Consider the following 13,049-nt stretch of genomic DNA (forward strand, 5'->3'; position numbering starts at 1 on the left):
GCCATTTAGATTCCCCTTGTCCTCCTCAGATAACTTAGGGAGAAGCTGTTTCGCAGAGTCCATTAAAGCATGAATGTACCTGCCCAAGAGACAAGTGGCGGTGGTAGACTTTAAAGCCATACTGGTCAATGAAAAAAACTTTTTTGCCGACTGCTCCAACGTTTTAGAATCCCTGTCCGATGAAGCCTGCGAAAATGCACCCGATGACTGCTTCGAGCAAGAAGCCTGCACCACCAGACTTTCAGGAGAGGGGTGAGAAGAAAGAAAAACTGGATCACCAGGAGCAGGTCTATACCATCTCGAGACTGACCTCGAAACTGCAGGAGCCGAACAAGGATTGTGCCACACCTCAAGAATTGGCTCAGTTAGAGCATCATTAAATGGCAAGAGTGGTTCAACCACGGAAGAAGGAGAATGAAGCACTACAGTGAGGAGATTAGACTTATACTCCGCCACAGGAAGCTGCAAGTCCAAAAGTTCAGCAGCCTTCTTGATAAATGAATGATATGGAGCAACATCCTTTGAGGGAGAACCCTTTTGCAAAACAAAATCACACTCGGGAGAAGTGTCAAGTGTCTTGCTTCACACAAGTCTTCAAACACATCCTCCGTGTCATAAACCTCTCCTGCCTCCAACTCTTCATCTCAATACCGCTCTTCTTCCAACAATCTCTGCGCTTCTCTCCTTGACCGCAACTTTGGTTGCGGTGTCGGCGTCAAACATGGGCGTCGGAGGATCCACACACGGCGTTGGCGGTGCCGGAATCAGTGACGAAGGTGTATCCATAAATGGAGCAGGTCGACTTGGAGAAGCTTCACGGGATGGAGCCGGAGACTGTCCATACGGCGTCGACAACCTCAGAGCCAGAAAGACCAGAACGACGTCGCTGGCATGAACGGGACAAAGAGGGCCTGAGGATACTGATGAGGCCCACCCAAATTATAAGCCAAAGGACCAATGGGACCCAAAGGTGCTCCAGAGGGGAACGAGGCCCTGGTGAAAACACCATACATCGCTTTCAGAAAATGCTAGGGATCAGAGCCGGGCGTCAGAAACTGAGGCTAAGAGGCCGATCCTGGATCCAATCGAGGTACCTCAGGAGTCGGAGTTGCTGGAGCCACAGGTGGAGCCTCATTATCATCAGCCGGATTTGAGGGTGAGAATCTCAGCGTCGTAGCCCGTTCTGGAGTCCCCTTACAAGGAGAATGAGCCGGAGTCACATGAGGAGATACTGAAGGTGAACGAGAAACAAAGTCCTTTTCGACGTCGAGGAGAAGGCGACCTCGACACCACTGACTTCAAAGATCGACGTCGCGAAGCATGTCTCCTCTTCTTCTTGTGTTTCTTTTTGGGGTAGTTCGACGTCGAAGAACCAGATTTCGACCTTTACCGACTCCTTTTCTCTTTTCAAGCTCTGGCCGTGGAGAGTTTGGCCTCACGCTCCTTTAATGCCTTCGGATTCATCTTCCTGCACGAAGAGTATCCCTCGACATCATGATCCGAAGACAAACACCAAAGGCAATCCTCATGCAGGTCCGTAATTGACATATGTTTACCGCATTCTCTGCAAGGTTTAAACCCTGACTTCCTTGGAGCACACATCGCTACAAAGAAAGGAAGGGATACAATAAAAAACACAAAGTATCCAACAAAGTCCCAGAAAAACAAACATTAGCGCCGACAGCGCAGAAAAAAGGGAACTGACTTCATCACACCAACATGGTCTTCTTATGGCTCCGGTGACGTCATGCGGAGCAGTGTGCCGAGCCATGACGCTGAGACGACCTCGTCGGCGCAGAGAGCTACAAAAAATTTCCACGGAATGCTGGAGCAGGGGATATTCATAAGGTGAGGAATCCACAGGCAGATGTATCCATCAGAACTGTTATTCACATATGCCCAATATAGGTTCAATATATGTACTTGTCATGTGGAAGAAACATCGCAATCCACTATTGAAATGCCAATGTCATGTTATTTTTCAATAAGAAGATATTTCAAAAACAAAAATCAAATAGACCTGCGGCCCAAAAAACACACTTCCTCCCACTCTTTTTACATCAATGGTATCTTCATTACAAAATTACAGAGTTGTAATTACCTGGGTATAACCTTTTGGGATAAACTGGGCTGGGCTGCTCTATTAAAACAGAGGGCCTGCAAATTTGCAGAGGCTATTGACGCTATTTTTAGATTTTCAAAAAAACTAGGACAAAAGCCAATAAAGGAATTATTAACTCTATATAAAAGCAAATGCTTTTCCCTACGGTGCTATAGAGCAGGTGTGTTGGGGTATATTTCTCTTGAGAATAAATTCTTACATAGGCTGCTCGCTACTTCTAAAGAAACACCCTGCCTCATTGTCCACCTGGAGGCTGGATTACCTATTTCAGAGGGCCTAGACCTGTTTGCACCCCTTCAAGTTCGGCTTATGATGTGGCATTCAAAACATACTGGCTTCTCCCGTTTTATTTTCAAAGACTGAGGCAAGATGAAGCCTTTTTAATTCCTTGGCTTGCCCATGTTAAAGGGGTCTCACTGATATAGGCCTATTTAATCATTTGTATTCACCTAATAGAATTCATAATGCATTTAAGTCCATGGTGAAATCCGTTTTTGGTTTACAATAAATCTAAGGCAAGTGAATATGCAATCAAAGGGGGCACGAAAAACAAAACTGGTTGCTCTTACGATAAAAAATTAGAAATATATATTTAATCAATGGATAATGATATAGAATGATATTCAAACTGCAAAAAAAGTTAATCAACCATGCTCTCACTCATACATTCCTAATCATTCTCAAAAACAATGTAATGCAAAAACACACAAAATATGTTTTGATATAGAATACAAAATTGGACAAAATAGAACAGATTATTAATTAGGTCAATTAGTATGCATCTTGTAACCATAGGCCATAGTTCCGAAGGGCTAGGATGTTGACTCTTTTTGGTCAATATAAAAATCAAGACAGATCTGACAAAACTCAGCGACTGAGGACCGTGCAGTGCTAGCTTGACTTAAAGCAGGAGGCAGGATGGAACGTTATTTTACATGGGTCACAAATAACAAACACAGATTTTATCTAACTCGTTTTAGACTTCGCACCCTGCACTTTTTCGTAGCTTACCCCCTATCAGGGCACATGGTTTTAATCCTTGCCCCCTTGTCCCGGTGACACCATATCTAAGAAATCAATGGCACATTTCCTGTATTTTTGTAAATTACGCCAGACAACAATATTTATTACGATTTTTAGGCAGCCTTGGCTTTAGATCTCACAAAGACTGTTTGCATTACGAACATTGTTGCTTTGTTGTAATAAACTTTGTACCTCAAGTTCTTAGACTTAGGAAAAGATCAAAGGACAGCTGTCTATTTTAACTATGATATTTTATTGAAGTATTATGTTTTGTATTTATATCGTCAATATTTTTCTATGGTTTTTATACTGCATGGTTTTATCTTTGTTCAGTTTTATTGATAAATGTTATCTATGATGTAATATCTTTAATGGGTTTTTAGTGTAATAAAGAATGTTGATTGACTTTATTATTTGCTTATGTAACCTTTGCCGCATGATCTACTCCACTTTTTTGGTACATAGTGTATCGTTTGTCGTATAACATAATTTTCTTTATTATGTAAAGCTCTCTGTCACCCGAAAGGGTCTTGTTCGCGCTATATAAAACTCTTAACAAACAACTTACAAATTTTTTGTATACAGTAAACTTACCAATTACTTGTGTTTCATAACGCTTTGGTGCAGATTGTGGGTTTGCCAACGGAGATGTGCTCACTGAGGAATGCCTGTGGACATGCCCCGGCACTAAAAAATGAAGTGTGGTGTGGAAGGAGTGAAGAGTTTCCTTTCAAATGGAATATTTAAAGTGGGTGGGTCTTGCGATCTGCCATTCAAGTCAGCAGGAAGATGGCATGTTTTTTTCAATGTGTTTGTATGTGTATCGCTGTGGGAGATGAGTCTCTCCTGTGCGAAGTTTGTATGTTTTGGTCACCTCTCTGGGGAATGTGTGTGCGTGTGATACTAACTGTTTGCCGTTGGTATGTGATGTGAGGCAAAAGCAACATTTGTACACCTACATTTCAAAGACTTGGTGAGGCTCCACAGATTCATGACCTAATACGATTAATATTCTATCCACTGTTGCTTTTCAGCAGAAAAATGTTTAATGGCAACTGAAAGCAGAGACAAGTTTCTATTCAGGACCATGCACAATTGAGGGTACTCTTGGAAATGTGAGAAGGCATCAAAGCTCTGATGAAGGTACGCTGTTGAAGAGGCTAGAGAGTTGTAGCGTTGGTGGAAAAAGCTTGTTACACTAACAAAAGTAAATAAAGCAGTTGTGTGCCCTGCTCAAATACGCATTGGCATCTTATAAGGGACCACAATATAGGCTGTACCCTACTGTAGCTATCCACAAATATTTAAGCAACTGATATTGTTTTACGCGGCAATGCAATGCAAACTACTCCGTAAGATCACACTAAACCTGTGGTTAATGAGCAACTACCAGCATTTTAATAAAAACATTTTTTTTTAAAACAACATATCACAGAGGTGGGAATTTCAGTGAACCATTTTCCAAATAGTAGATCTTTGATGCCGTTGAATGGCTTACCTGGGCCTGCGGCTGTGCCTTGCGCCAGCAAGGCATCAGAATTCTGTGTTGTGACTATCGTGGCAGAGGTTGCCCCAGGTCCTAGAGAGGTGCTAGTGTCTGCCACTGCAGTACTGGGGAAATATGTGTAGTGGGTCTCTTGGCCAGGGTTTTCAGATTCAACTCCATCATCAGCAGAAAAGGCTCCCTGGGCAACAGCCTGGAGTAATAGAAAAGTGACATGTTCAGGTGCAATGTTACTGATTCTGAAATGCTCAAATGACCACCAAAAAAGATCCATTCATTCCCTGAGACCATTGTTACCCTATCAAATTGCCATCAAGAAACTTCATCTCACTGCAGCAACTAAGGCATTGAAAATTACACAACCAATCAAACACTCAAACTATAGCTGTGGAATGCCTGTCTTTCTTTAATAAAACTACGTTCAGGTCTTTTTGAAGCACACAAAATCCTCTTCACTCTCTTGGTTTAACAGGACTTGGATCAGACGTGCAAGCCTTTCATTCAGCAAACTATACTTTTTTTTTTTTAAACAACGTCAGTCATCTGCTAAACAAATCTCTAGACAAACACATCAGCAACCCTCTTTAACTCATAGCACTCTTGATAACATCTTTAGCAATTACAAGCACTACATCATTCAAAAGACATAACGTGGTTGATAATGATATGATATGAATTTATAAAGCGCGCGTTCACCAATGGTTCCTTGGCGCTAGAGTGGAAGGGCTAAGTGGTACAGGGCGGGAAGGAATTAGTTGTGGCTACAGAAAAGAGGCAGGTTTTAAGTGATTTTCTGACGTGAGCATAGGGGGGAGGAGACGAAGTTCTTGGGGAAGGGAATTCCAGAGGAGTGGAGCTTGGGTAGAGAATCTCAGGCCTCTATGCGTCTTACGTCTGAAAGAGCAGGGGGACAGTAAGTTAGAGCCGGAAGAGTGTAGGGCACGGTGAGGGACATAACAGTGTAAGAGAGAGGAGATGAAGGAAGGTCCCTGAGAGGAAAGGCCTTTGTGGATCAGGCAGCCCAGTTTAAAGAGGCTGCGCTGGGCAACTGGGAGCCAATGGAGGCTCCTAAGAAGAGGTTTAGTGTGACTGAACTTAGGCTGGCCATGAATAAGCCTGGCTGCTTGGTTCTGGATGAGTTGGAGACGTTGAGATTGATATGCAGGTATGCCCGCGTATAAAGAATTCGCATAATAAATGCGAGACATGACTAGTCCCAGAGTGACCTGAACCAGAGCTTCACGAGCGAGCAGTCTGCTGATTTTCCGAATCTGGCGCAGATGGAAGAAGCAGACGGATACTACTGAGTTAATTTGGCCCTCATGGAGAGGTCATTGCTAATGGTGATGCCTAAGCTCTTGACAGAGTCAACAGGGGAAGGAGAGGGACCAAGGGAGAGGGGCCAGAAGGTGGAGTTCCAGGGGTTGCCTTGGGGCCCAGTGAGGACTAACTCAGTCTTGTCGGGATTAAGTTTAAGCTGGTTTGAATTCATCCAGGAGCTGATGAAAGTCATAATGGAATGGACATTTTGAATGCAGGAAGGGGAAGGGTCAATGGTAAAAAAGAGCTGGAGATCATCAGCTTAGTTAAAGATGATCACAGATCTTTTCTGAAGCTCAGAAATTAGGGGAAGAATATACAAATTGAACAGGAGTGGTGAAAGGGAGGAGCCCTGCGGGACTCCACAGGTTGAGTAGCTTTCCTTCCGAGGAGAAGGAGGGGGAGGGAGACTGCTTGGAATCGGTCTTGGAGGAAGGAGGCGATCCATCTCAGCGGTTGTCCCTGGATGCCGGCGCACTCGACACGGTCAAGAAGGACAGTATGGTCGACTGTATCCAATGCCGCCGACAAATCCAGGAGCACCAGTGCCTATGAGATGTTCTGATCAGCCCCCTTTCTGAGCTCATCATGGACGGCCAGGGCAATTGATTCCGTAGAATGTTGAGGCCTAAATCCAGCTTGGTGGGGATCTAGATAGTGGGTGGATTCTATGAAGGTGCTTAGGCAGTTAGCCACGAAAGCCTCCAAGATTTTGCCCAGGTAGGGAAGAAGGGAAATTGGGCGGAAGTTGCAGAGTGTCCCGGGATCAGCTCCTGCTTTTTAGGTCGAGGTATATCCGGTTTTGCCGAAGGCAAAACCGGATGTACAGAGATCTTTTGTTGTATAGTAGGGCAGTTTAGACCCGCCTCTCAGCTCCGTTCGCTTTCATTGGCTGGCTTCCTAAACAGAGGCCAGCCATTGGAAGAGAAGAGAGTCACTCCAAACAAGCCCCGTCTTTTTCGGATTCGGGGGCGTAAGTTTTGCTGTTCTTTAGCTCGTGACGTCGTCCGTCACTCAGGACAGCAAAACACGCCCCCGAATTCGAAAAATTCCGGAAGCTTGAGGCTGCCATTTCTGCCTGACTGCCAGACGAGGCAGACCCTCCGTTGTCCCGATGCTGCCTCCTGCCTCGGTTTCTTTCCTTCCGCCTTTCCTCTCTCAGCCTGCTCCTCTCCCTGCGCTCTTTCCTCCCATTTCTGCCCGACCGCCAGACGAGGCAGACCCTCCGTTGTCCCGATGCTGCATCCTGCCTCGGTTTCTTTCCTCCGCCGGACCAACATCCCTTCCTCCGCTTGACCCACATCCCTTCCTCCGCTTGACCCACATCCCTTCCTCCGATTATGCCCACCCAGACCAGTCCCGCAGCTCTGCGCCTCTCCAGGCACGAGAGACCCTTTAGCACAGCCCGTGACCCGTGTGGGTCAAGGCGCTACCTGTGCAGCGGCTCCGTGAACCGGCTCTTCAGCCGTGTCTTTTTCCTGGCCCCCCCGCCTCTCTCACTTAACAAAAGTATCCTCTTAATTTCTTTACCCACCTCTTGGTGGGGTTTGTTTCAAGGTAGTCTGTGGCGTGAGCTATCACTGGAAGCGGCCGTATGTAAATGAGGGTTAGTGACGTTACACGCAGATGGAAAAGGGAAGAGGCAGAATGGCTTTCCAGTGCCGGAGCCCTCGGTTGTCGGCGGAGAGGAAGGGGTTCCGGTGGGAGCTCGACTCCTGGCGGCACAGACTTATCCACTGTGTAGGTAAGAGAAAGACGCCCACAGCTGCCTTCGCATTTTCTCCTGAGGTCCGAGAGGCAGCGTTGTTTTGCACGGAAGTGAGCATGTAGGGTGCCATAGCAAGAGGTGGCCAACGGGAGTTGGGGGCAGGGAGGAGTTGGGTTAAGCTGGTCTCCCCATGCCCACTCCATCATAACTCCCGTCTTATCTGGTGAGAATGGCAGTCTTCGAAAAACCTAACTGGGCCGCCTGAAAACATTTCCACGCTGGCTTCTTTGCCCCTCTGCATCACCCTGTCATGGGGTTTGGAGGCTGCCGTTGTTTACGTGCCCCGTACCCGGAAGAGGGGTGGTAGAATAGATGAGGTCATGGGAGTCAAACTGAAAAAGGCCTACCTGCATCCATCTCGCGGCCTTTGACGGTTGGACAACGTGAACTTTTATATTTAAATGAAAGTCCTGCCTCAAGGGAATGAAGGATAGGGGTGCGCCTGTCAAGGTGATAGTAGCTCCCCCTTTCATCGCAGGGGTTGACAGGGTATTTGCTCTCCGAGCTGTAGTACTGTTCAAACTTTGTACTGTAAATAGCGCGAGCTCCGTCGCACTCTAGGAATAGGACTACCCTCAAACTGTTCTTGTGTATAAGCCCCCCCCATCCCCCGCCGTGTGATACGCTCAGATTTGTTTTTTTTTTTCTCTGAACCAACCACACGAGGACCTCCGGTAATCTTATGTTCGAAGTGCAGCCTAATAAAGAGCTGGCTGCTTTGTTTTTTGCCTCCTTCAGCCCCCTCCTTTTGGTAATCGGCTTCACACTGTCCAGTGATAATGGCAAGGGAGGCCATGAATGCAAACACACCCCTCTCCCGCCTTTGAACCCGGGCTCCGATATCCCCCGCCGTGTGATACGCTCAGATTTGTTTTTTTTTTCTCTGATGAACCAACCACACGAGGACCTCCGGTAATCTTATGTTCGAAGTGCAGCCTAATAAAGAGCTGGCTGCTTTGTTTTTTGCCTCCTTCAGCCCCCTCCTTTTGGTAATCGGCTTCACACTGTCCAGTGATAATGGCAAGGGAGGCCATGAATGCAAACACACCCCTCTCCCGCCTTTGAACCCGGGCTCCGATATCCCCCGCCGTGTGATACGCTCAGATTTGTTTTTTTTTTCTCTGATGAACCAACCACACGAGGACCTCCGGTAATCTTATGTTCGAAGTGCAGCCTAATAAAGAGCTGGCTGCTTTGTTTTTTGCCTCCTTCAGCCCCCTCCTTTTGGTAATCGGCTTCACACTGTCCAGTGATAATGGCAAGGGAGGCCATGAATGCAAACACACCCCTCTCCCGCCTTTGAACCCGAGCTCCGATACTTCAAACTTCGCACTGAACGCTCCCCGGCCCTCTGCTGCTTGCTGCTGTCTAAGAAGAAGCAGCAGTAGCTCATTGACGGCAGGAGGCGGAGTGCGCTTATCTGGCTTGATTCTGAGAAATAAGCAGGGTCTGTGTGCAACCCTTTAGAAGCAGAGCCGCCTTCCAGTTTCCACAGCTGGTTCCAACCTGTCAGCACCACCGCGCCATCCTTCCACAGCACCACCGCGCCATCCTTCCACAGCACCACCGCGCCATCCTTCCACAGCACCTCCGCGCCATCCTTCCACAGCACCTCCGCGCCATCCTTCCACAGCACCTCCGCGCCATCCTTCCACAGCACCTCCGCGCCATCCTTCCACAGCACCTCCGCGCCATCCTTCCACAGCACCTCCGCGCCATCCTTCCACAGCACCTCCGCGCCATCCTTCCACAGCACCACCGCGCCAACCTTCCACAGCACCACCGTGCCAACCTTCCACAGCACCACCGTGCCATGCTTCCATAGCACCACCACTTTATCCTTCCACAGCACCATCCTTCTACAGTACCACCGCGCCATCCTTCTACAGTACCACCGCGCCATCCTTCTACAGTACCACCGCGCCATCCTTCTACAGTACCACCGCGCCATCCTTCTACAGCACCACTCCGCCATCCTTCTACAGCACCACTCCCCCATGATGTCACAGCACCACCACTCCATGCTTCCATAGCACCACCACTCTATCCTTCCACAGCACCATCCTTCCACAGCACCACCTCTCCATCCTTCTACAGCACCACCGCGCCATCCTTCTACAGCACCACTCCCCCATGCTTCCACAGCACCACTCCCCCATGATGTCACAGCACCACCACTCCATGCTTCCATAGCACCACCACTCTATCCTTCCACAGCACCACCTCTCCATCCTTCTACAGCACGACATCTCCATCCTTCCACAGCACCACCTCTCCATCCTTCTACAGCACGACATCTCCATCCTTCCACAGCACCACTGCGCCATCCTTCCACAGCACCACTGCGCCATCCTTCCACAGCACCACTGCGCCATCCTTCCACAGCACCACTGCGCCATCCTTCCACAGCACCACTGCGCCATCCTTCCACAGCACCACTGCGCCATCCTTCCACAGCACCACTGCGCCATCCTTCCACAGCACCACTGCGCCATCCTTCCACAGCACCACTGCGCCATCCTTCCACAGCACCACTGCGCCATCCTTCCACAGCACCACTGCGCCATCCTTCCACAGCACCACCGCACCATCCTACCACAGCACCACCGCACCATCCTACCACAGTCTGTGTGCGTGGCTCTGTCTGTGTCTGTGCGTGGATCTGTCTGTGTCTGTGCGTGGCTCTGTCTGTGTGTGTGTGTGTCTGTGCGTGGCTCTGTCTGTGTGTGTGTGTGTGTGTGCGCGGCTCTGTGTGTGTGTGTGTGTGTGCGCGGCTCTGTCTGTGTGTGTCTGTGTGCGCGGCTCTGTCTGTGTGCGCGGCTCTGTCTGTGTGTGTGTGTGTGTGTGTGTGCGCGGCTCTGTCTGTGTGCGCGGCTCTGTCTGTGTGTGTGTGTGTGTGTGCGCGGCTCTGTCCGTGTGTGTGTGTGTGCGCGGCTCTGTCCGTGTGTGTGTGTGTGTGTGCGCGGCTCTGTCCGTGTGTGTGTGTGTGTGCGCGGCTCTGTCCGTGTGTGTGTGTGCGCGGCTCTGTCCGTGTGTGTGTGTGTGTGTGCGCGGCTCTGTCCGTGTGTGTGTGTGTGCGCGGCTCTGTCCGTGTGTGTGTGTGCGCGGCTCTGTCCTTGTGTGTGTGTGTGCGCGGCTCTGTCCGTGTGTGTGTGTGCGCGCCTCTGTCCGTGTGTGTGTGTGCGCGGCTTTGTCCGTGTGTGTGTGTGCGCGGCTCTGTCCGTGTGTGTGTGCGCGGCTCTGTCCATGTGTGTGTGCGCATCTCTGTCTGTGTGTGTGTGTGCGTGTGCGGCTCGGTCTGTGTGCGCGGCTCTGTCTGTGTGCGCGGCTCTGTCTGTGTGCGCGGCTCTGTCTGTGTGCGCGGCTCTGTCTGTGTGCGCGGCTCTGTCTGTGTGCGGCTCTGTGTATGGGTGCAAATGCAATAGGTCTCGCATTTGCGAGCGATTAAGCTATTGGCATTGTAAATGACAATGTCATTTATTTATATGTTTTAAAAACAAAAACATAAATAAAAATAATGTCATGAGCAATGCCTATAGCTCTAACTTTAAAAAATGCCGAGACCATTGCATTGTAAATGCTGGTTTAAGAATGGGTGAGACCACAGCTGTTTTGAAGGAATTGGGGACCACAGAGGAGAGAGAATTGTTCAGAAGGGAAAGGGGGGGCTTAGGGATGTTAAGGAAGATCTCCCGGCTAATGTGAGGGGGGGGGGAGAGCTGTCCCGAGGAGAGCCGGACTTCCCTTTCCTGAGGAGAGAGAAGAAAACTTCTTCAGTGAGCGTGGGAAATTTGGAAAACAGGACGGGGTTAAGGGGTGCCTCATTAACATCAGGCGGTGTGACAACTTTGGGGATGCTAATTTTGACTTTAATGATCTTTTCGATAAAGTAGCTGTTAAGGGAGTCACAAAGGGATTGGGAGGGGAGGGATTTAACAGTGACACGATCAGGTTTCACCAGCTCATCCACAATGGAAAAGATGGTTTTGGATTTTCAGGTTGAACTCAATATTTTTGCAGAGAAGTATTCAGATTTAGCTAGGAGGATGGCTGCTTTGTAGCCCCATAAGGCCATAAGAAAGATAGATTCCTTAAGGGGACAGTAATCTAGTCTCCACTTGCGCTCCGATTGACGCAGCGTGAGTTTCTTGTCCTTGGAGTCTTTTGTAAACCAGAGTTGGGCATCGTGGGGGCTCTTCTTTTTGAGGGCTTTCAGGGGGGCAAAGTAATCTCTCGCCTGGGCCAGCCAGGAATCAAGAGCTTCAGCCTGTGTGTGAGGTGAGCAAGACAGGTCGGTTAGGTGGGGGAGGGCGTGAAGTGTAGTAGTAAGGTCAGTACAGAGGGAAGGGATGTCTACACGACTCCAATTCCTGACCATGGTGGGGTCAGTTGTATGGACTTTGATGGCGGTCGGTGGGATGATGAAGAGGGAAATAAAGTTGTGGTCGGTCCAGGCACAAAGGGAAACTCTGAGATCAATGATGTCCAGGTTTAAACTCCAGACCTGGTCCAGTGTATACCCTTTGATGTGGGTGGCCACTTTGATCTGTTCCGTAAAGTTTGGCCCGTTTAATAAGTCCGTGAAATGTTTGGAGCAAATGTTCTCATGTATGTCGTGGGGCCAATAATTGAAGTCCCCTATAATGAGGAGTTTGGTGTGGTTGATTGCTAGCTCTGCAGCCAGGCTACTAAAAAACTGAATAAAATTCGACGAGGGAGTTGGTGGCCTATAGCAAACAGCGCATATAAGCGGGAAATTTTTAGAGTGAAGTTTGACTAATAGGATGTCAGCAAAGGGAGTTTTGGGGGTCGTGAGGGAAGTAAATATGTGAGAGTGAGAAATGATGGCTGCGACTTCCCCCCCCTACCTTCCCATCTGGTCTGTTGGCTTGGAGAATGTAATAATTATCAGGTAAGGCAGCCAGAATGTCTGGCAGGGACTCGGATGATAGCCATGTTTCGGATAGGACCAAGATGTCAGGTCTGATGGAGTCTAAGAAATGGAAAATCTCAAGCTGGTGCCTGACTAGCGAGCGAGAATTTAAGTACCAGATGGAAAGATGGTTGTGGTTTAAGCTACGGGGGAGGGAGGGGATTATGGGGTGTAGGGCCCTAGGGCCCTACACCCCATAATCACAGTGGTTATCTTCTGCTACCAGCCCTTGTGATTTATTATTTTACAATCCTGAAACTAATGTTAGGCAAACTATACAGGTCTTCCCACTCATGTTCCTCCTTGTAAACTGAAAAACAAATTCGCTAATAAATTTCTTTTCAGAGCGTATCCGATTACACTCTTGCCAACACATGTA

The 13,049-nt window shown here is 48.5% G+C and overlaps 1 protein-coding gene across 15 annotated transcripts in view; it reads right to left on the minus strand.

Annotated features, from left to right (window-relative positions):
- USF1 (upstream transcription factor 1) overlaps window positions 1-13,049 on the minus strand; it is a 173,608-nt gene that overhangs the window by 49,011 nt on the left and 111,548 nt on the right. For all 15 annotated transcript variants that reach the window (XM_086945406.1, XM_086945401.1, XM_086945404.1 and 12 more), the window contains one exon: window positions 4,644-4,842. In XM_086945406.1, the coding sequence (XP_086801532.1) occupies window positions 4,644-4,842 (199 nt within the window). The remainder of the gene's footprint in view (window positions 1-4,643; window positions 4,843-13,049) is intronic.

Source organism: Lissotriton vulgaris, chromosome 12 (genome assembly GCF_964263255.1).
Source record: "Lissotriton vulgaris chromosome 12, aLisVul1.2, whole genome shotgun sequence".
NCBI classification, from domain to species: domain Eukaryota; kingdom Metazoa; phylum Chordata; class Amphibia; order Caudata; family Salamandridae; genus Lissotriton; species Lissotriton vulgaris.